We start from the raw sequence: 24,628 nt of genomic DNA on the forward strand, positions 1-24,628 counted from the left end.
GTCTTCGTGATCTTTTTTTTTTTTGCTGACATTTGTCTTCGCTCCTCTTTGGTGACACATGGTTTGTGTCAGGATGATCAGGAAGTGAATCCACGTCTGGTCTGAAGCCACGACAGCTCACAAGTCAAAGTGATGAATTTCCTCCCTTTGCCTTTAACCCTGCCGACACAGAGAAACTCAGATTTCTTATAAAAAAAATAACAGAATAAAGAACAGAATTTGATTAAATCTTAAGCTTTCCTGAAGTATTCTTGGCCTGCTTTTGGAGAAAAACATGTATGGACAAAGGTCGCAGTGTAAAGTTTTGTCTTAATCCTGGTTATCAAATTATAGGGAATTATAGGCATTTTTTCCCATCATGACTTTATGTTGTTTTTTTTACCCTTAGCAGCATCTACTCCGTATTAAAAAAAGGGTGGCACAAAACAGTTTTGTGTTGCAATTCTTTATAAAGTAAAGTCAGTTTTTAAATATTTCAGCTTGAATGACAAGAAGGACAAATGATTGTCTCGTAAGCTGCTTACTTATGCTATGCAGAAATGTGCATTTGTAACCTTGGGGAAAATGTCATCACTTGCAGGTTTGTGCAGGTGAGTGATTTGGCTCTGATACCTGCAGCATATGAAATCTAACTTATGTAAATGTGTTCATTAAAATGTCTTTTCATCATGCAAATGGATAACTTTAAGTGCTTAGCTAGTTTTGAGTGCATTATTATTTTCTAATCCATCTCATAAAATTCAATTTTTATTTATCTCAAGAAATAGATAACTGTTGGTATGATAATTTAAAAAATCTCCAGATCTGCTTTAAAGTAGATCATTCATGGCAAATTACCATTTTTTTCCCCATCAGATGACTTAACAATGTTGAGAAATCCTTGCATTGCTTCTCCTCTTGGGAACTGCAGTTTCTTAACTTTCAAATGAAAACCAGGTTTGCTAAGCGGCCATGGCGGCGACCTGATATGTCAAGGTTGAATATTGTTATTTGGTGGTGAGCTGCACAAGTTGAACAGATTCTGTGAAGTCTGAGTGGCTCCTCTGGCCGGGTGCCCAGTCAGCTCTGTAATACCATTTGGAGTCAGGTTACACAGTCTGAAGGAGCTGCTCATCTTCTCAATCAGGCAGAGGGCCACACAGTCATTATTGAAAATTTGTGGAGTGGACAGTCTATACTTGGACTGACCTTAGAGCACAATGCTCGATGCAGCAGAATCAAGATACTCCCTGCAGCCACCTGTCCTCACTTGGAGAGATAATCACATAAATGTGGGGGCACACGGCTTTGATTTAATAAACCTCTGCTGATGTTCAAGTGTAGGTTTGGTCATGAAAGACATTTCTGAAACCAAGAATCATCATTGCATCAAAGGCATGTCCAACCAGAGAAAGAAGATGGTCCACATCTGGCCTAATCATGACCAAACAGATCTGCCAATGACTTTTGGGAAATGCAGCTCAAAACACCATAAAGGACAACCTTTTTCTCTGTGTTACTTCTTCATTTTTGTGCTCCAAGTTAACCAGGTTACCTTTGTAGAAAATCAATCTCCCTGATGCCTATTGATGCAAATGTGCATCAAACCACTTCTGCTCCAAAACTAACTTGAATTAACATCTACTTGAAAGCAAAAAGTTAATGGAAATGTGTTCACAGCTGGAAATAAATCCAGGAGTCATGGGGTTAAAGCAACAATTTCATTCATTTTAGTTACTTGATTATCAAAATATAAAAATAAAAAAAAGAGTTTTGTCAGTAAATGGTCACTAATCCTTGGATTGCATGTGTCTCGGGGGGACCCTTAGGCACAAATGCAGATGGCAACATTTACAGCACCAAGGGCTCACCTGAGGGTGGATATGGGAAGCATGAATTAACTTTAACACTGTGTTTGTCACAGGTTCCAATCAGTTTAATGGGCTTTGCTTAAAAGAAGCTGAATTTGCCACGATTCACGAGTTTATAATGAGCGTAATCACTAAGTTGTTGCAAGATTTAGATGCTTAGTTTACAAGCATACACATGAAAAAAATTAAATGGCATTTATTGAAGTTTATTTATAGACATTCTGTGAAGCATGCATTAATATGTTTACATTTTCGTTTGATTGCATTCTATTGCACCTTGAATGCGCATAAATTTCCTAAATTAACAGTCTGATTAATTCTGTATTGTGACAACTCAACTAACACATGCAATACTTGAACAGCATTTTAGGTTTGTTAATGTTATGTAAATATAATTATGTATTTTATATATATATATATATTTTTTTTTAATCATAAAACTTTTGTACCTTTCATAAGTGTTTATGGCATTTTGTCCTTTTTTAACACACTTTTGTGGTTTTAATATGTAATACATTTGACAGGCAAATCTTGGTGTAGCACTTTTTGGAATTTATTAAACATTTTTATTTGTCATTAATCATAATTTATTCTTTTTAGGTCCCCTGCATCGACGGCGCGCTTTGTGAATACAAAATTCCGGGGTTTTGTGTAGTCGAATGCTATTGGTTAACTTAGCGACAGATTTAGCCAATCACATCGATTCTTCTATCACACGGGAAAAAACTGAAGTTGTCCTATTTCCTCTTCGACCAGTAACCTATGACTGTGGTGAGTTTTGTTGAAATATTTCTGCTCATTTTGTCTCTGTAGTTCTTATCTTTAGGTTTAGTATAAAACGGTGATATTTATGTACGGAGGATTTCAACGGGGGGAGACAGTTAATCTTGACTTTTATTCCGTCGCCGCCATTACACCACCGAAGAAGCACATCCCGCCCTCCTTGTCGAGGCTTTTCTTCTTCTTCTCCTCGGGTTTAAAAAGTAAGCACCACTGGCCCAAGTGGCAAAACGGATTTCGACGCCAGCTGAAGCGGTTTTACTTTACGTCTGCAGTTAACGAAGCGATGGAAGCCTGCCTCATTAGCTGCTGAGTTAGCTGCCTCCCCGGGGTTGCATGATGTTAGCCGTTTGAAAAAGATGGCCATCGCTGCATTAGCAGCACGGTGGTTACCAGAGAAAAGCCTCCGTGCTATCCAGCTTAACTGTTAGCCGACACTGTCATAGCTGCTGCCTGCTAGTTTGAAAAACATGACAAGACATTGACTATTATTTTGTTTGTTCCTTTTACCCATTTAAAAGAGCTTATTAAATACAAATCATACATATTTTCTACATGAGACGCAACAACACAACAGTAGCGACTTAGCTACTGTAGTAGCATTAGCAAGCTCAGTGTGCTAGCAGCACGAGATCATTGTCCATAAACATTTCCTGCGTGTTCAAAAGCCAAAGTCCACCTCTATAACATGTTGTATAAACGAATAGCTAGACAAAATAAAATGCATAAGAATGACGCTATGCTATATTTTACTTTTTAGAAATGTACATCAAAATGTTCCTAAAAAAGTAACTAACAGTGTGGTTATCTGTCACACTAATGTTTATAAAAGCTAAATAGTAACATTTAACTCATTTAGAAAAATTGACCAGTCATTTAACTATTGACATAATCTAAAAAATAAACAGATGTTAGAGCTTAACAAGTGGATGGTTGTTTTCACAATTTATATATATACAGTATATTAAAAAAAGTTCAAATTTGAGAGCTAAACATATTTTTTTAAATACCAATACTGGGGGGGTAACGATTCGTTTTAACAACAGTTTGATTTCAATAATTATATTATTGGTTCCTGATCCGTCTCTTAAACGATATTGGTGCATTTTGAACGATCCGATTCACTGACCTAAATTTGGTCCAGGACATCTTTTGCTAAAAATTTAATCAGAGATAAATACCTGGATAATGAACGGTGCAGGTGAAGTTTTTCCATATTCTTGATATTTCTTGCAAGATTATTTAATATAAATTAAACATGTGTACCAATAGGTAAACACGACTAATGGGAAAAACCCCATTCACATTTGAGTTTCATAAAGTTCAGCCCACTGTTGTTTTTCCAGATAAACATGAAATAGAACGTTTTAAAACTCTGTATGGTAGGCCTGCACAATAAATGGCAAATTTATCCTTATCGCGACATCAAGCTGTGTAATATGCATATCCCAAAAGACAGCAAAAATTGCAATAAATGTTACCTTAAATGTGCTGAAACAGTCTTACGGCCGTTGGAAGTATTTAACAAATCCTTTTATGCATTTGACCAATCAGATGGAACCCTTCACGTTGTTGACCAATCGGATGGAGCCCTATATGTTAGATCAGTGTTTTTCAACCTTTTTTGAGCCACGGCACACTTTAACCTTGACAAAAATCCCGCGGCACACCAGCATCCCAAAAAAAATAAAAAAGCAGAAATTCATGGTCTGTATTGATCGACAGCCCCCCCCCCCCCCCCCCCCCCCCCCGCTGCCGCAATAGGAAGTTGCTGCTGTTTTTTCTAAGAGATGAAATAAAAGTTAAATTAGAAAATTTAGAAACTGTTTGTTGTGTAATGAGTCGACGTTTCACAAGGTCGACTCATTAGGCGCTGTCCCTTTAAGCCAATGCATTATGGGAGATGTAGTGTGAAAACGGCCGAAAAAGGGCAGAAGGACTCGCGTCTCTGAGCTTCATTGTTTTGTTCACTTTGTTCCACGGTCTGACACCGGACTCTGTGGAAAGCTACACCGCTAAAGACGAGCTGTAGCTGGTATTTTTGTTAGAACTGAGCGACTTTTCAGCAGAATTAAGAACAAGGAAGTGAAGACTTTAAGCACTTTTGATTGGTCAGACTGATGACATGTGATTAAGCCTTCAAAAATGATTGGCGGAGACAGTTAAAGGGGCGGGATTTTTCCGCAAACTGCTATAGCTGGAGGGTAATCGCGATACCGTCATTCTTTTCAAAATGTCTTTAATAGAATTAAATAAACACAAAGAAAAAGTAATTTTAAGATCTTTTATATTCCTAATTACTCAGTGTTTTCTCAATGCCTGTTTGGATGAACAAAGAGCTGATCTCCTGGAGATGGAAAATGTTGTTAGAGCAGTTAATGAGGGCAAATTCCCACGGCGCACTTGACCATCTCCCACGGCACACTAGTGTGCCGCGGCACACTGGTTGAAAAACACTGTGTTAGATGTTCGCCTCCTATGTAAATGATGGTCATTTGGAGTATAATTTTTAAACTGTTGCAGTGAATTGGAAATTATGTTTTTGGTTGTTTTGCTATTTGTTCATGTACCGCAAGTTATATCGTCATCACAATATTGATCACTAATATCGCATATCGCGAGTTTTCCCCAAATGGTGCAGCCCTACTGTATGGTCACGTCTTTGCTAAATTCAAAGTGTCGAAATGATGCATTGATCATTTTTTGCTGCGATCACGTGTTTTGTCCACTGTGAGTAGTTTTTACATAGTAGTTAAAAAAAAACCAACCTACCATGTCTCAATCCAAATGGTATTTTTAAATATTGATCAAACTGATTTATTTATTCTTTAAATGATTTTATAATGGTATAGTTCGATTAACAATTTGCCCCAGCCACATCAATCTGGTTGCATCGTAAAAATATAAATCAATTCAGTTGAGGAATCATTACACCCCTAATAAATGCTGAAAACGTTTTTAGTTAACCAAGTTACAAAGAATGCATTAAGTAAAGTCTCATTTGTCTATTTTTGTTCACATGCTCTCCACGTTTGTAAATGCATTTTTACTATGAATGCATTACTGGATACATTTTCATATCAATATAAAGGAAAAAGAAAAAAAATCCCCAGAGAGATGATGAGTAATTAGATATTGACTAACCCAAAATCTGACACATAATTAGAGCAAATTTACAGTGAATTCTAAAAGATTCTTTAACAACTTTAGTTATGAATGGATTTGTGTTTGTTTCTTCTTTTTCGTTTACTCATTTTACTTTATCTACATAGCTCCCTTCAACTATTAGCTACCTACCTTAAAGTCCCACTCTGATCCTCTTTTGATGTATTTTCACAGCATTCCCAGTGGTTTTTAATTAGGATTATACCGTTTTTACTCAAAATGAAAACACCTCGTTGTTTTCTAGTACATTGTCTCTGCAGAGCGGCTGGAGTTGATCAGAAATTCGCCTCACTACCTTACAGCCCCTCAGGTCCCCAAGCTAACATTATCTGTGCAACACAAATGGCGAGCAATATTGAAGCCATCCAGCTGTACAGTTTTGAGCCAGATGTCAGCTCAGATGAGGAAAACAAAGCTGTAGGTGAACCTATTTGGATCCAAGTGGATTCATTGAAATGGAGCGGAGCATGGAGCTTGTGGCTTGCCATCATCTTTGTCACTGCTATTGTCCAATGGGATTTTCGTCTGCTCCTGATTCACAATGATTTGATTAAAAAAAATACTCAGAAATGCGTTATTAAGCATAATTTTCTTAATATATGTCATCCATCACGAAAAAAATGCTACAATAACATGTAAAAATGCCCAAAACACAAATTTTACTGGAGTGTGTCTCTAAAATAATACCTGAAACCCATTAGCATTATGTTTTCTCAGTGACAGATGTCTCTTAAAACTTTTTGAATGCCTCTCAATCTGGGATTGTTTTTGTTTACACCAAATTAACAAATGTAGCATGATTATTCAAATTGTTATGTAGCGGTTTGCAATTACATGACAAACTGCAGTGGTGTTACTTCAGTGTTTTTACACACTGATATATCTATTACTGCGGTAATGAATATCATTTTTAAAAGAGGAGTTTAGTGCAGTTCGAGGTGTGGGGTAGAAAAGGTGGCAACGGTTTTGTTTTGATTACAGGTATGCTTAGCAGCTGCAGGAGCCAGACAACACCTCCACTGGGTCCAATTATGATACATATTTAATTGATGTTGGAGCTAAATATCAGCTCTGTTCGTGAAATGGCACAGAGACTGCGAGGTCTTCACCTGAGCAGGAACCTGCATGGTCAAAATAACAATTATCTCAGGCTCGGCACTCGATGAGTCATCTTGGCAACTGCAGAGAATTTTGGCACTCGTGTTCCATCTGCCTTTATATGCAGACACTTGTAATCATCAGGAGAGGGCAATGTTCACATCCTAACTGTTGCATCGGTTGCATTTGGACAGGATGGAAGTTATGATGGCACTCGTATGCTCAGACCGTGCACTTGCTTTCTGAACTGTTGCACTTTTGTCGAAATCATTTGATGTTATTTATTTTCATTACGGCGTGTCTCATAAAATGTTCATGATTTTCAATCCCCCAGGGCAGTCATGGAGACTTCGTCCGTGTACATGTGCTTCCCTTGCTACCAGGAGTTTAACACTTTAGAAGAGGTCCTCAAACACCAGCTGACATGCACGGCCGAGGAGGAACAACCAGCTTCATCTGGAACTGACCCGCTTTCTGTCCCAGTGTTGCAAACACAGGTAAAACCCTCACACATGCAGTGCTGCTCTCTGTTTTAATCACGCTTTAAGTTAACCGGGGAAAAGAAAGAGGGGGGGGGGGGGGGGGGGGGGGGTTATTGAGGCAGTGTGCTATTAAATAATCAGCCGTGTGATTGCACAAAAAGCCTGTTAATCATGTTTGGAAAGGAAAGAAGGCACAATATTTAGTTCTAAATTGACAGCGATCTGTCACTCATCATGGTAACAAAGACCTTGATGCGTTGAACACTTGAACATTCAACAGTGAATCACCTGTAATCACTGACAGGCTCTCTCCAAAGTGTCACCTTGTATTTATATTTGATTTAGATAGACTTTTAAATCAGACATATAAGCATATACTCAAATAAGCAGTGAATTCCTTTTCTGTTGCTATTATTTTCTTGAAATAAAAACCCACACAACTTTTGGATTTGTTTTTGGAAATCTCTATGGGGGGGGGTGCTAAAAATGGTTGTGACAATGACATTCCATGTGCCTCCCTCCCCCCTCCATGGCGGCTGCAATTTATACAGTAATGCACACAATGTTGTAGCTGCACCGACTACAATAGTCTGACTGAAATGTGTCTCCTTTTGCTTTTGGAATTCTGTAAAAGGTTTTAGAGAAGTTGTGTACAAACCCTGACTAATGTTTCTGTAAATTACAAAAATGCCTTCCAACATATTTGGATCCATTGTCAGTGTTAAACATGAACATAGTAATCACAGAGTTTATTGTTTCAAATGGGTTCTCTGTTTTATTTCTTAAAGACCCACTCCGATCATTTTTTGCAAAAGGTTCCCGGTGGTCTTTTAACTCTGATTATGATGCTTTTAGCCAAAATGAAAAAAGCTGTGTTGTTTTCTGGAACATAGTTTCTGCAGAGTAGCAGTAGTTGAAAATGGGGCCTTTGGGGTGGAGCAACCCCGTCCCCTCTTCCCCTCCTCATTGCTGAGAGCTCTGAGCAGGGAGCTTGTTTGTCATTTCTACGTCACAAATAAACTCTTTTTCAAACTGCAATTTTTTCGTCTGCTTCTGATTCACAGCGATTTTCAGTGAAGGAATAAAGGAATGCAGTTTTAAGCGTACATTTATTTTATATGTCATCAGAAAATGCTACAAGCACATTTTAAAAACATCCAAAAAAGGATTTTCCTCAGAGTAGGTCTTTAACAATCACAAGTTCTCAAATCTGTCCTGATTAGCAGCATGCTTTTTAAGGACCTACCGGTAGTTTTCAGTGAGATATTTCTATGTTTAAATGTTTTGGAGAGGATGGACGCACCCACAGTAACCCAGCAGTTTCCTTTTTTTATGGTGTTAGTTGCAGCCTGTTGCTCACAGTTTTCAGCTCGTTTACTTTTCTTATGTACTTAGCTTGTTAATTTCATGACAGCTCATAACCCTGTGTCACATTGCTGCAATTAAAATGTGAATCCTCAGCTTTTCTATGCAAAACAAATATTATTTGGTTGCCGTTGAGCCAAACACTGTCTGTGGAAGCTGTTGGGTACATCTCTATTGAGCGACGCTAGAATGGCAGTTTGGCAGGGAATGCCTTTGATGATTAAGGGGTTTTGTTCTTACAGTTTCTTTTGACGTAAGCCTGTACTTCTTATGCAAACGTTCAATATTTATTGAATGCAGATGCACTCAAGAATCAACAGCCTTGTTTGTGGTAGAAAGGGAAAATGGATTTGGATGTGTTATGCGTGATGCTGCATTAATAATTCTGATGGTATCAGTGGAGTAATGTTGTTGTGATGACACATATATATTAAGGTAACACATAAAGCATTTGGATGCTGATTTGGACTTATTTAGATAATTATACTGTGAAATGAATTATTTAGGCATAATGAGTGACTTGGTTTTTTCATGTACAAATGCTCTACATCATGTACATGTGCACTATAACTATAATTAAATATATTTTAAAATGTGTACCATCCTTACACTGATTTAGTCTTTGCTTGTGTGTTGGCAGAATTACCGTAGCAGATTGTTTGTCACAATAATGACTCACTAATGAGACAAAGAGGTGTGGCGACACTGAAAGTTGATTTATTATTATTGACTTCATTTTCTAGAATGTGCGCCAAGTAACTCAGATTTTTGCAAACACGAAAAATGTAACAGTTTGAGGCTTAAGTAGAGCTTGTTCTATACGTTTCAAATGAAATTGAGTGTTTTTTGTAATGCAGTGAGGCATAATAAGGGAGTGCTGGGTGTTTTTGGGTAGTTTTGGCTAAAGGAGGAGAATGCGGCAGAAGATGGGGAGCAGAAGGAAAGCTGTGGAACAGATTGAGGTCTGTGACTCCACATTTACATGGGATCCATGGAGGTCAGATGAATCACCAGAGTGTATCTCATGCCTCACTTGTAATAAAACATTCTGTTGTTTCCTGATATTGTTATGATCCTATTCTTTCTCTTCTGCTGTAGAGATGAACAGTCTCTTGTACCTTTTTGTGTGTGTGTGTTTTCCCTGCATCGTTTTTTTCTTCAGGTGTGTAAAGTTCCAGCCTGTATTTTGCATTGAAGTCTTTTTACATAATGAATTTATTCAGAATTTTGTCCGATGCATTTTACGCTAGAAAATCCTCTTTTTGGTGCATATCAGCAGCATAAAGACACGTTCTAGCCAGACTTTCAGAGTGGTAAAAGGAGTTTTAGGGTTTGACACCGTGAGCTCAGTCTTGTCATGTAGCTGGCACTCTTTTTTTTTTCTTTCTTATTTCTCTTTGACAGCTTCAGAAAGCCCCCAGGGTTAAAAGCAGTCATTGGTCCTCATTTAGCAGAAGGGCATGGCTCTGTGAGCTTGCTCTCGAACTTCCATCTTTTACAATCCTCAACATGCGTCTATAAAACATAGTGACGCTCATGACAGACAGATTGCATCCGGAGTCGCCAGTGGGGAAAGGGTGCATGATAAATGCTCGTCAGTGCCAGTCTTTCTCAGCTGGAGTAAAATCATAAAACCAGCATACCTTATGGCCTCTTGGGGCACAGTTTGTCAGAAGTGGCTTTATTGCAAGGGTCTTCATTGTCTTGGCCAATATAATGTGACATTGATGTAAAACAAAGACTTGTGGTCTCCCTGTTCAGCCCAGAACTTTCAAGAACGCTGCACTGCTGTCTCTTTTTAAATGGATTAGTTAATGTTGCATGCTTTTATTTTGGTGGTCATGATAAAAAAAAAAATCTCAACATTGAAATAGACAAACTTTAGTAGAGTATTGCATATTTTTAATTACAATCATTATTCTAGGATTTCTCTTTCTGATTACAAGATAAGATAAATTCTGGAAAAAATATTTGCAAATTGCATTTTTGAACGTTCAATGACGAGAAAAACACAAATGGAAAAGAATTTGAGGTGCAGATTTGCAAGAATGTTTTTCTGTAGCTCGCTGTACTTAAATGTTTGATAGCAGGCCTTCTTATTCCTCCTCCAGATTTTATTTTCTATATTTTTAAAGGCTTATTTTAACCCTTGAGTCCAATCATTTTGATGGAATAATGAAAGTGTTCTATTTGTTTTATTTAGCAATATTTTTCTGGCATTGATTTTTGCCAGGTTTTTAGCTGCTGCCAAGAATAATTATTTCATGAGGTCTATCAAAAGAATCTGTTGCTTTAAGTGACTGTGCAGTTATAGATTAAAGTGCATACAAAAGCATGATCCTCCAGCTCGTGTTTTTAGTCTGCCAGCCTGATCAGAGAACTCACTGCCACTGCATTTAAGATGACGTTAGTTGAGAGGATGAAAACATCCGCGCACCTCCAGTGAATTCAAATTAACAGGACATGATCTAAGCTGAAGTTTCTGATCTCTTACGGGTTTCATTAGAAAAAAAACTCTCAGGATAATCTAACCGTAGACTCTACTATCAAAAACATCTCCTTTATGGGTGAAAAATTTCACTTTTCACAAGGAATTATTTTATCTGTAAATATTTGATGATGTGATTCTTACATCCTTACATTTTATGATTTTTTTCTATTTCCTTCTTAATTAAAATTGTTATTTTTATTTATATAAGGAAACTAGGGGGATAAAAACAGTTCAAAATAGTTTAAGGGAGTAAAATACTTAAACCAGTACAGATGACCAATAACATGGATGGGTAAATCCTCCATGCTTTACCCAGATTTTCTCCTTTTTTCTTATGGAGCAGTGAAATGCACATAAGAAAACAAATGAGGCATGCACAATGGCACATTAGAGCTGTCAGATGGCGCAGCAGGAGGTTTAAAATTTACATTTGCGTTCACATTTTTGTCCGCTTGGCTTGCTCTTTAATGACTTTCTTTGCAGTAATTAAAAAGGACTATGATAGCAGTGGTGTTCACGTTACGTCAAGAGTTTCCATGGCAACTACAAACCTACAGCTCCGCGGAAGCGGGGTTGACAGAGCCGCCCAAATTGGGATGCCTCCTGACTTCTGTATGAAAAGATGTTTGTTGATTCTGCCTAATACATAATTTATTCATAATAAGGACTTATAGCTGTTGTGATGTTTTATTTAAACATACAGCTGCTTTTATACGAGTATAAATTGCACATTAGGTTTTTCGTAAGGTATGAATAGGGATCAGTGTGTTACAGATACAGTGCTACACTCACAGACCTGCAGCTCATACAAATCATGGCTGCATGTGAAACATGTTGAACTGCTGTGACTGCAAATTCCTTTAGCCTCGACCTTGATGCTCTCTTTTATCATCTAAATGGATGATGGGGAGCAAATGTAAAGCCCTATGGAGTGACCTGTTCCACCCAGACAGACCTTTGGTTGGTTATCAGTCAGGCTTAGGCCTTATCTTGGCTGGCTGGAGTTCTTAAGTGGAACCTTGGCTCACAGCGGATGCTTTCTAAATCACCTCAGTTTCCCTAAAGATGAATCTATTATCCCTCATATGCTTAAAAAAAAAAACTGATGGCAAATATCACTGGTGGGTTTGATCAGTTTTTCCATTTCATATTGTTTCCCAATTGGTCTTGAAAAAATAGAAAAAAATTACAGTCATAAATGCTAAAAAATCACGTTGACCTCTTTTGTCTTTGCAGCAACATGTGATAAATATATCCCAGGCAGTTGGAGTCCCACAGTCGGAAGTGTCACAGATTGAAGTCCATGCAGGACATTCCTCTCTGCAGTCTGAGGATGAAGACCTTGATAAGCAATCCTCGGACCAGCCCAGAATCCTTTACCAGTGTGGAGATTGTGATGAACTTTTCAAGAGCCTCCAACAGTGGCAGTTTCACCGCAGAGAAGGGGTATGCCAGCAGGATCCTTCAAAGAGCAAGGATAAGCTGGATTCAAACGTAGACCCAGAGGCCATATCGGACCTGAGCGAAACGATGCCTTTGTATGAAGATGGTTCCTCGTTTTCACACAATGAAAGCCATCAAGCAGAGTCAGTGGATAAGCCTGCAGATAATATAGAGGAGTCTGCAAAGGCCGCTTCCTCTCAGAGCACAGAAGCTGAGGTGGCAGCCTCTAATCTGGAGGATTCGTCTCCAAGGAGAAGGGGCTCTAACAAGAAGCCTAAACCTGAACCTGTGCTGCTGTGTGTGGATTGTGGCTTATGCTTTGGTCTGGTGTCTGAACTGGTGGCGCACCGTAAAACCCAACACGGCTTTGAGGAGGCTCTGCACCGCTGCTCTGTGTGTGGAGAAAGCTTCCTAAACACCACCCTCTTCCTCTATCACCGCAAACAGCACCGGCAGAAGGGCGAGGAGAAGGTGGTTGTGGTTCCTGAAGTGGTGCCAGAGGAAGTTTATACTCAGAGTAATGGCACCACTGAGCACGAGGCTGCAGGTCTCGCCAGCAGTCCCTCCCCCACGTTCACACAGCCGGAGGTGTTCTTTTGCATCAAATGCGGGGAGAGCTGCAACGATGAAGAGGGGCTGGTCAAGCATCGGAAGGAGAAGCATAACCTCAGTGAGCCGCTGCACACTTGCTCCACCTGTGGAAAAACCTTCATGAACACCACTCGGTACTTGTACCATCGGCGTGCGCACAGCTTCACATCCGGGGAGAAGGCTCACAACAATGATGAAGCCGTGGCCACGGAACCCGAGGAGAACCCACAGAGCACAAAACGACTCATGTCCCCCTCCACCTCCGGCGATGAATCAGGATTACCGGCTTCAAAGAAAAACAGGCCCTCCTACAGGATCGTCAGCGCTAGCGCGCTAAAAGGTAATTGGAAATCATTATTTAGAAAAGGAAAGGCCATCAGTCTTTGGCAGTTTTGACCTTGCTCTTTTTTTATGTGCTCAGGCAACAAAGGTTCGGGGAGTAAAGATGAAGTGGAAGGAGGCCCTGCCGCTGACTCGGACAACACAAATCTCCCCCCGCCTGCCAAGCTCTTACAGGACTGGGCCCGCACTCCGCTGCCCCACGTCTGCCCCTACTGCGGCAAAAAGTTCACACGCCGCGTCTTCCTCCGCACACACGTCTACAGCCACACCGGAGAAAAGCTCTTCACATGCAAGGTGCCCCAAAAACTTTCATCCAAGTCATTTTTATGAATGTTAGGATGGTTTTGAATGTGAAGTATTTATGGATAGAGTATGAATGAAGGCTTTCAACCTTTATTTTGTGTCTTTGGATAAGAATTAAATATAAAAAAACAACAACCTTTGAGTAAATATGTTGTCTTAAAGGCCCATGGGCATCGATGAGGAAAAAAAACTGAATTATGATTTAAAATATTCATGTACTGTTTGTTTGTAGAATACATGGGTCGTGCATAACAAATAGTCTGCCGATGGGTTCTTGCATTTTTGAATTTAGCTCCGCACAACCCTATTTTCTTGCACAGAGCAATTAAAACTGCAGCAATCACAGTTTAGCACAAATTCTGATTGTTGTTTTGAAGGTGTGCACAAAGTCGTTCACCAATTCCCAGAGCCTTCTGCGACACAGCATGAGCCACACGGGGAACAAGCCGTTCTGCTGTGATGTTTGTGGGAAAAACTTCTCGCAGTCGGCAACACTGAAGAGACACCAGCAGATTCACTCATCACTGCAACCCCGGCGCAAACGAGGACGCAAACCGGTACGGTCTCCACTGTTTTCTAGTTTGTCTTTTTATCCTGAAGCAGAAATCCTATTTCAAAGGTGGAGGTGTGGAAGAAAAAAAGTGCGTTAGAACCGAGGAGCTTTGATGAGGCCTTATGAGATATCATACATTCTCACACAAATGATAAAAATACAAATGATAAAAATTAAAAAACAATGCAGTGACATAAAATGCCTTAAAATGTCTTTTTAGAAAAACAAACTACTTTTTTAACCACTATATTACTGTTTGTAATAGAAAAAATGGTTCTTAATTTGAAATAAGAGTTAGTGTAATTTTTTTTCTATTGGTCTTGACTGATGTTTTCCTCCGTCCAGGTTTGTGCTTTGGACAGTGAAGGAGCAGCTCATCTTTTTGCCTGCCCCAACTGTCCTTCACGCTTCAGCACTGAAGAACAGCTCAACCATCACAAGTAATAAGACTTTGCTAATATTATTAGAAGTATTTTGCAGCATGGCATTTGCAGGTGTTAGGTGGGAATAATGTCAGATTTGTCCGTTTTCAGTCAGTCGTTCTCCAGCTCTGTTTACCATAAAGATACATTTGAATGAAAGAACTAAAGGACAGGATTTAGATAACCTTCCCCCGTTTTGCCACAAGCTGTAGGAGCTGAGCTGTATCCAGCTACCAAAAAGGCCTTTAAGCTGTGTAGCAGACATGCAGGGGTGTCTAGGTGCCCTTGAGCTGTAGCCACTCATGATTGACAGAGAGAGTGCCAGTAAATTAAGATGATAATGATAATACGCTGGGATGGTGGAAGAGCATGGTCCCGTCCTGCCTGGCTAAGCAGAGGAGCAGATATTGACTACAGTGTGGGAACTTTCAGTAATGTGCTGTAAGATGAACTGATCTACTGAGTTACCTATGGCGTTTGCTTCAGTACTATACAGGCAGTGCTACTTCTTAGGTGAACGTTATGATGCTTAAAATACATTTTAGCTCTGAAAACCAGAAGACCTGCTGATATTTGGACAACTGTTGATGTTAAAGCAACGAGAATGACTAAAGATGGTTTTCTAACATGTTATTCTAAATACTCATTGCATTTAGATGCATTCAAGGTTATTCTTAGTCTGACTTTTTCATTCTTCTAAATTGGTTTTGGCAGTTGTTTGATTTTGACCAACTGGCTACACTATCGGATTAGTTAAAGACTGACAGATGGTTCATCCAATCATCTGCCAAGTTTTTTTTCCCTTTTTTTGAACTGTTTGGCCTTTTCCAAACACATTCTAGTGACAAAATCCCAGATGGTTTGGTGTTGGTGACTGCTGTCTGGTCAAAAGAGGAACTTGTGTGTGTGTGTGTGTGTATAGACAAACTTGGGGGGAGGGGGGGGGGGGGGGGACATACATTTAAAAAAAGAAGAAGTATGTCATGGCTTCAGTGCGTAAAAATCAAACTGTTGTCAAGTCAATGGATTTTTACAGCACATTTTCATAACAAGGGCCATGTAAGGATACTCTGAAGGGCGACATAAACAAGTTCAATTAAATATAGTGTAATTTAGTCAGCTGTGTTCCAGTCAGATCCAGTTCTAATTTAATTTGATCCACTTTCATTGTAATTGAGGCATTAATTATAGCTGGATTTATTTCTGAAAAATAGCCTTAGTTAGGGTATAGAGTGGTAGGCAGCAGTGGACACAGCGTGACAATATTAAAGAACGTCACAGAAGAAGTGTCTTTCATTTTGATGCTCAGCGCTGGAGAAAGTCATTTCTGGTCCCTTCCTTGTCTTGCTCAAAGGTTTTTTGTGTGGTTTACCACAATTTAAATAAAATAAGTATAGTGCAGTATAGATTATAAATACATTTGTTTGTGACACACTCCAGTAGTTGAGCCATGGGCTTTTTTTCCCTCCTTTTTGAATGAATGTTCTCTAAAATCCAGCTTGATGTAACATCAGGTGAATACATTCCTACTTTTCTTCTTCCCCCTAGGCTCTACCCCCATATTAATGTTAAGCAGAGCAAAAATATAATCCTAGATGACCCAACTGCGCCTTCTTTGATTTTACTCCTAGTTATTCATCTTCTGTGCTTTATTGCCAAAAGCCTATTGTTGAACTCGAGTGCAGCAAAGTACCTGCTGCTAACGCTTGCAGCCCAGAATTTCTGATCTGACTGGGGTTTATTTTCTTATTTTATTTAAGGCTTTTGTTGAATTTAAATAAAGCTGTTTGCAGCAGCTCTTCTGCTTCTGTGTCCATATGCATCTAAAGACTTTCTTTGTCTGGGCAGACTGCTGCATACGAGTCACCCGTTCCCTTGTCCAGATTGCGGAGAGGCCTTTAAACGCCGGAAAGACTTGGACCTTCATTCCCTCACTCATCAAGGTGAGAATGTGTGTGTAAAACGCCTTCAAATTTCTTTATTTTCTTCTTTGGTCAGCAAGAATTCACAGAAGTTTTCTGTGCTACAGAGTTTGTGTGAGTGAAATAGCTGTTTACTTTTCCCCCCATATTCACCTTGGCTTTAGTCGATTAGTCGCCCTGTCTGATCCGTGTGTGGGGAAAAGCGAAATGTGATGAGCATACAAAGAGTCCACGGAAGGGCCGATCCCATGCTTCTCTCTAACGGAAACCAATTAGAGATGATGTTCTTGTCTGTCCAGCAGACACAGAATTTGTATTGATTATCTCAAAGCTGGTGATAAATGAGCCCATTGGCTTGTCTGGGTGGCCTATCTTGATTATTTATACCTGTGTTTCCACGCTATACTGTATGTATGTCGTTCTTCTGCTGCTGTTGACTTGTAATGGATTTGTGGGCCGCGCAGAATGGAAAAATGAGGAGGTAGATATAAGTGAACTGGGTCAACATTGTTGTCACTTTATCTTAATCAGCGGGGATGTTGGCACGGCAACCTCATTAGTTAGGCTTGAGAAGTCAGCGTGCAGCAGAGGTCAGGGGTGCGATTCCCCTCTGAGAAAAATGATAAAGATTGATCTATTGATCAGTCCAGGGCTATAGGCTGAGATTGTCCTTATTAAAGGTTTAATGAGTTGGTCCCTGGTGAGAACACAGTGGACAAACCAAATGGGAAAGACAGGCGGGCTCTTTTTGAATACACTGACGATTCATCAGTGTTAAACGCCAACAGTTTTATCAGCCAGGTTTTCTGGAGCAGGGTTTGGTAGTGAAGTAGGTGTTTTGCCAAGTTCCAATGCCTAAAAACCATTGACTGTATATAAGAACTGGGCTGAGCGACAGTGACATCACCCTGAAAATGATTGACGTCCGGCTCCAGTGAAATGAAGTCAATTCGGTCGCCATTTTTTTACGATACAGACGCCATCATGTTGGAGCCAGACGACGTCAGTTGGCAGTAATGGTTTGAGTTGGTCTGAGTCAGCATTTCTATGGCAACCACTCTCGCCAACCAGGAGTGATCTTGTTGGAAGTCCACACCCCTACATCTTAAAAGCGGGCTTGAGAGAATCTGTCAATCAAATGTCTCGAACATTGGACATGAGACCAAATACTTTAATTTTTGTAGTGAGTGGCCAGTTTATAACCTGAATAACTTGCACTACAAAAAGTATGAAAAAAGGAGTTTCAAGAACATGTTAAAAAAGGTATCAAAGCAAAGATGATTATTCTGACAAATGTAATGACTGACTAATGGTTTATTTTTTAATAGAAGTCTATGGGATTTTGGCTTCTTAGAGCCTGTGGGTACTTCCTGTTTGGAGGTTGGAGGGGTCACTCAGTCCACTACTAATATACAGTCAATGTTTATGACTCAAACTGTCTGCTGATTGCTTCTAACTGGGAAACAAGATAAACAATTAGCGACAGCCTTTCTGGTTTACTCAACTCTTATTGAGAAATATTCTTAGGATCAATTCAAAAGAGCTCTAGATTATTTATAGTTATTTCATTTTTGCACATAAAATACAGATTGATGGTGATAAGAGGCATAAAAACTAGTGAATGAAACCTTTGTGTCAGATTCTCAACTCAGAATCTTTAAGACAGCACACAGCAGACGTATTTTTGGAGGTCGATATGAAAGTCCTAGATCAGAGGCAAATTAATGTCGGCTTTGTGAATGGGCTTCTTAATGCATTTTGGCAGTCCTTAATGAACCTGGTCGGCAGGAAACACACTGAACTAGTAGTTAAACACTTAATTTTGCAACAGCATTGACTAAGTATCCATTTAATATGGATCAGTCACAGGAGTATCCACAGGGGAAAGCAGTAAATCATTACAGCTGGATTCAACATGTTATGTGGTTTTGTTCATTATAAATCCATTATAAAAGTTTACTGACAGTCACATTTTTATGAGTGGAGTAATTGATTAATTCAGCAGATGTTTTAGCAGCCATTACGACTCAAGTTAATGTTCTCCAGTTCTTGGAGTACATGGACTCAGATGAACTTTCCTTGAATCTTCACCAATTAACACATTCATAGTTGATGTTTGGTTCTCACCAGCATCCACGTCTATATCTACTCCCGTTAGTACAGAGCAGTTGCTGTTCCTTCAGGCCTTCTTCCGTTTCAGGAGATAATCCGTCGTGTGTTTTAGGAGGAAACCCGCGCAGGTGGAGGGAGAGCGTGTGCCGTCCACACCAAATGCATCCTGGGATGCTTCATTCTGTCAGGTTGCAGTGATAACCGCTGCATCGCTGTGCTGCCTCAAGCTAAAACCAGCCATCAGAAATGTCCAGCAGCTATTGCTTAGAGAAGGGATCGTGACCATCTGTTTCAAACTTGACACTGTTCCAATTGCAGACAAGCAGCCAGCCACATGTCCTCACTGCGCATCCCAGTTTATCAACCAGTCTGTGCTGGAGATCCACCTTCAGCGTTGTCCCACCACAGAGGAGGAGAGGAACGCGGGGCGTGGAAGAGGCCAGGGGCGAGGACGAAGCACAGGACAGGTAGGGGAAAACTCTGTCAGAAACAATAATGAAGTGAGTAGAGTAGAAGCTGCTTCGCTTTTGCTGAAACCCTCTCATCTGTGATGGCGTATTAGTTTATTGTGGTGTTGCAGCTCCAGAGCTGGAGACCAAACAGTGTATGGAAGGGTTAAACAAACAGCAGCAGTGAGGTGAATCTGCTGTTGGAAAAGGTTGGCTATACTTTTCTAGATTTCAGTTTGCAATCAGCTTTTCTGTTGCTGCAGCTAAAACTTTTGTCTTATGACCAGCTGACGCGCCCCTCTACAAAACCTCCGGTCTTGCTGTTCCCAGCTCGCTCTTTCTGTCTCCTGACTGCACACGATTTGTCCAAGTGATCTGAAGACGTTGGGATCCCGGATCCAGACAAAAACAAAACAATACAAAAATCTGAAGATTGCCCACAGTCACAACCGTGTCTGTCAGTATTACTGTGTAAATAGTATGTTTCTTGTGTGTCACACATTTTGACCACAAGGAATCTCTCTGGTTACGCCTCTTTTGGATTGCACGATGCTAGAATTCTCTGCCAAATCGCACACAAAGACGAGAATAATCTGCCCTTGAGGGAGCTGCGTGAATCTGAAGAGTGGAGATGGAAAAAGAGAGCAGCAGTTCTGCCTCTGCTGTGTAAAAGTGTCTTCAGACTAACTTTACTATTTTTCTCGATTTTGTTCTGAGAAAAGAGGTTTTTTTGAGGCACAACGAATGCTGGATGACTTGAAGTTGCGGATGGAGATTCTAGATGTGGATAATTACAGGGAGGTTGAAGAATTGCTCTGTGAGATCTGCGGGGATGAAAGACAACCTTGTATATCTGAACCACTCTCTTAAAGGAAACTGTTAGTGGTTTAATCAGCTCTAATCAAATTGCCAATGTTGTTTTATGTCAGACTTTCTAAGTTGGAAGCCATTTTAAACTCCTCTGTACTCATGTTAGCATCTTTTTGGTCCTCTTTAATGCAAATTCTCAGGGAAGAAGGGGTTACTGTAACAGAGTTCACATCTCTAGAAGGTCCCTGGTGCTGTGACCTTGTAGCTGCGTCACAGTTTGACCTTGAAGCCACCCCTTTCATTCTTGGTCTCCATCTCATTACCCTCTGCTGTGTCTCCATCCCATCTTTTTCCCCTCTCTTCTGTGCCATTATTCTACCCGCAGATTGAGTGCGACCTTTGTGGCCACCGTTGTATGACACAGGAGGGCCTGGATCTCCATCGCTTATCCCACACAGGCCAGACCCCTCTCAAATGCCCCGTGAGGCCCTGCCGCCGCCGATTTACCTCCAACAGTGCCCTGGAGGAGCATGTGCTGGCGCACTTCCAAGGAACGCTCAGCAAGTCCAAAAACCGACCTCGCTTCCGCTGTGAGATTTGCCACAAGGAATTTGCCTACAAATCCACCTTCAACGTTCACATGAGGACGCATACTGATGAGCGGCCCTTTGAGGTAAGAAGGATAACAGTGTGTGCTTACATTGAAAAACAAGGCGTTTCTCTCAGCTGTCAGAGGCAGATTTGTCCCTTTTTATACACCTTCTTCAAAACTAGATCTGAACTTAAAATGCAGCCCTCTCTGTCGCAGCCTTTAGCGTCTCTCGGGTTCTGGACCACGGCCATTTGTGCAGTTTGTGTCCTGGGGGTGATTCCTCCCTCCCTGTGTACCTGTGATTAATGACAGGGCTGACTTAGGGCCTGTCAGCTCCCCTTTATGCCTGTTACTATTTTGGGATTCAGTCTTCGCTCTCTTCTGCTCGTTTGATGGGGCAGGACATCAACCACAGACCCATCCAAGCCCATCTGGGCGTGCAGGGCCATGAAATGATTTAATCTTTGTGGCTTTGCTTCAAACCATTTCTATGACGACAGAGTTTCAATGTCGTCCACATGACAGACAAGAAGCCAGTTATTTGAATTCATTTCAATTTACCTCAGGTTGCCCTGTTCCTGGGGGGAAAAAAAGGTACATTTTCTGAGTAAAATTAAATCAAACCTAGACAAGAAGACTCACCTAGGTTTTGAAGATGTTTCCTGTGCAGATTTGTCTGCAGTATATATGTCTGCGTACATGAATTATTAAAAAAATCTTTTTTTTATTCTTTTTTACTTGTTGTACTTCATGTCAGCACATCTGTGAAGATTCTCAGCCATTCAGGTCATACTTAAACGGAATCTGCTCCTCCAAAGTTTGATCTAGGAGACGTTTTGTTGCTTCTTCACAGCTTTGTGGAGTTCAGCTTATTCGTGTGTTGACCAACTCGCTGTCGGCATTCACTCAATATTAAATGACACTAAATGTTGACTTGCTGATTAGCGTTTTGATTACTTTGAAACGGTTAACTTCTCAGTTCACTGGCAGCATTTGTTGTGTAACTAATCACACAAGCTGCATAATTGATCATATTCTCTTCATACGAAGCGGAAACAATTAGTCGATAATTGATTATTTAAGCAACAGGATATTAATCAACAGGAAATAATAAAAAAACAAACACATTAACTCCATGTTTCTCTACTAGTGTAAAAGAATATGTAAATATTTTTAAATGATGTGGACATTTTTCAATACATCTGACATACATTTGGCTCCCATTTATTTGTTTGTAACAATATTATTTTATTTAAAAAAAATCAAATTTTCGTCTCTTGCATCTGCTCTTCTTTCTTCAACTCCCATTTGTTATGTGTTTTGTCATTTTCTTGGCTCTTCTCCATCCTCTAACAGTGCACCACATGTGGGAAGCGCTTCCGCCAGCTGCCCCATCTGCAAGACCACATGCGAATCCACAGCGGGGCGCGGCCCTTTTGCTGCTGGATCTGTGGCAAGAGCTTCAGCGTGGCGGCGCGTCTCACCGAGCACGCCCGCACCCACAGCGGCGAGAAGCCGTACCCGTGCCCTCACTGCGCCGCCGCCTTCCGTTCGCGCCCCAACCTGGACAAACACCTTCGGCTTCACGGAGAGCTGCCGCTGTATACCTCGGAGGACGCAGTGCAGGCGGCTGAGGCCGCGCAGGTCCAGAAGGTGCTGGAGGGGGCCAAGACGCTGTCGTCTTTGAGCGCCACGGCAGAGGTTGAATCGGCAACAGTACAGACCATATATGTGCTGCAAGGAGCTGAAGGGACCACTGAGACGGTCATGATCCCCTCGGATCAGCTGGGCGGGATAGAGGGAGCCTCACAGGTCGTCATCCTGCCCTCCTCGGTCCTGGGAGCTCAGGGCATCACTGTTCCCACCATCACCATGGAGGATAGTGAAATCACAATGGTGGAGACGAGCCAGTCACCCCAACACACCATCGAGTTTATCGTAGAGGAAACGGTTTGAGGTCAACTAAAAACTGTCGTATAGACGTGGACATTTTAATTTCAGTGAGTAGGTTCATACCTCCTACAGCAATCATCTAGTTTCAGCAAGTGTCATATTTTAATTAGTTGTGTTTCAAATTTGTAATGATGAATTTTTACATGTTAAATTGTGCAAGAAAGAATTTTGTAGATATGCAAAAAAAAGGCATTTGATTTATGAAGTCCTAATCTGTGGAAATCCTTTTTATTTGAAAATAGATTTGTCAGCATGAAACATGCTCTGCTTCCCAATAAAAAGCTCCAACTCCACACGTAAGCATTGTTTTATTAGCACTATGACACAAGGACAGTGAGGCATCCAACCAAACGGGAGGAATTTAAAAGCTGTTGACCTTTGTTTGCTTTTATTTATTTCCAATTTTACCAACAAATTCAGTGTTTTTTTTTTCCATTAAAGGCGATGCCAAAGAATGTGCCTTAAATGGCATATTACGGATTAGCGACATACGGCGTGAAGCGGTTTAACCTAGTAATGTTCTCTAGTAAAAATGAAAGGCGCCATCTTCAGAGAAGACATTAAATCAGGGTTCTTTTACGTTCTTGATAATAGAGGGCTAAATAAGGGTTGTTTATGTGTTTATAAGCTGCATTACTCTGATAATTGTGATGTAATACTATTGATTTTGTTGTGTGCTGTAATTAAACAGTTAGTAAAAAGGATTCAAGAAAAGTTGTAATTTGACAGACTGCGCAGTGCCAAGTAATATAATGAAATTATCCGGCACTTTCTGGATAGTTATCAGGAATAATGATCCTGCTTGTGTGCGACTGGAAAGCAGGGTAATGTCATATAAGGTCTGCCAGCACTGCAGAAGGCCCAAATTAGGTTTCTAAAGCACGGCTTATAGCCGTCTCCCACCCAGCGATTGCTGACAGGGGGGTTTGAAGCCACACATGCACTCAATCTTAGTTTGTTTTCATGTCATGAAGGCAGAAATGCTGATGATTGTGCAAGGGAAATGGAGAAATTGCAGCATTTCTACAGACTTAGAGGAATATCGGGAAATGGAGGATTCCCTCGGAGCAGGAGAGAGAGAGAGAGCCCGTGCCGGGAATTCTACTGCTTTCCTGAGCGTTAACAAGAAAAGCAGTCAATAAATACACATTTCTTTCTCCTCCCTGGCACAACCAGCTCATATTCTGTTTAAGAGCGTTTCATCATACCTGCTGCCTGACGCTGAAGTGGAAAAAATACGCAAACACGCATGTGTAATGAAATTGTTTGGTCTGGCGGTGAAATCGTGGGAATTTCATGCTCTGGTGGAGCAGTCTCCCTGCAGCATTAATGTCTTTTTGATGCACAGAAGACAGAATGTTGCATGTGTTCAAGCTGTAGCTCACATTTTAAAAGCTCAGGGTTTCTGACAATTAACAAACTATAAAAAAGTTTAAAGGGTTTTTTAGAAACAAGCCCACAGAGGATCAATAAGAGAACAATAAACAGTTGTGGTTTTAGAATTTGTCGAAATCAGTTAATCTTGATGCTAAATTATAAGGATTTATTTTTGATTGACTAGTATGGCAGTTCTCATTAAAAAGACTGAACTGCAAGAATAGTAAAATTATAGTTTATATATTTATCTGAGTTGAGCACCTATTTACTCATAAGTGTCCCTTCCACACACAAACATACACACACAAAACCCTAATCCTCTATTGATAGACCTACTCTTTATAACCAAATTGGAATTTTCCAAGGTTCTATTAGTTTAAGACCATTCTGTGCTGCTCTTAAACTGTTCTCCCTCTGTCTTTCATTCGACCCAAAAAAGAAACAAATATTAAACTAAACAAAATATATAAGTATTAAAATTTAAAAAATGAATATAGCTGTTACAAAAGGACTTTATACAAATATACC

General features: G+C 40.3%; 1 protein-coding gene across 2 annotated transcripts; it reads left to right on the forward strand.

The window, feature by feature from the left end:
• The first annotated feature begins 2,483 nt into the window (after nt 1-2,483).
• On the forward strand, nt 2,484-23,016 carry znf574 (zinc finger protein 574). Of its 2 annotated transcripts, none has more exons than XM_023964248.2 (10): nt 2,484-2,621; nt 7,228-7,390; nt 12,468-13,605; nt 13,687-13,901; nt 14,288-14,467; nt 14,809-14,903; nt 16,734-16,828; nt 19,238-19,386; nt 20,564-20,851; nt 22,127-23,016. In XM_023964248.2, the coding sequence occupies exons 2-10, from the start codon at nt 7,235-7,237 to the stop codon at nt 22,724-22,726; spliced, it is 2,916 nt and encodes a 971-aa protein (XP_023820016.1). In that variant the 5' UTR covers nt 2,484-2,621; nt 7,228-7,234; the 3' UTR covers nt 22,727-23,016. The 2 variants fall into 2 exon arrangements, with proteins under 2 accessions (XP_023820016.1, XP_023820017.1); XM_023964249.2 differs by having other exon boundaries at nt 2,606-2,833.
• Nucleotides 23,017-24,628: the final 1,612 nt, after the last annotated feature.

Source organism: Oryzias latipes, chromosome 16 (genome assembly GCF_053564925.1).
Source record: "Oryzias latipes strain Hd-rR chromosome 16, Olatipes_Hd-rR_3.1".
Lineage (NCBI taxonomy): Eukaryota > Metazoa > Chordata > Actinopteri > Beloniformes > Adrianichthyidae > Oryzias > Oryzias latipes.

What these genes read in the sequence shown, in the direction of transcription:
- znf574 (XM_023964248.2), top strand. Translation starts at nt 7,235, where the DNA reads ATGGAGACTTCGTCCGTGTACATGTGCTTCCCTTGCTACCAGGAGTTT. An exon ending in AAAAGCTCTTCACATGCAAG is followed by an intron (nt 13,902 to 14,287) that starts GTGCCCCAAAAA and finishes GTTGTTTTGAAG; the next exon opens with GTGTGCACAAAGTCGTTCAC. An exon ending in CTGATGAGCGGCCCTTTGAG is followed by an intron (nt 20,852 to 22,126) that starts GTAAGAAGGATA and finishes ATCCTCTAACAG; the next exon opens with TGCACCACATGTGGGAAGCG.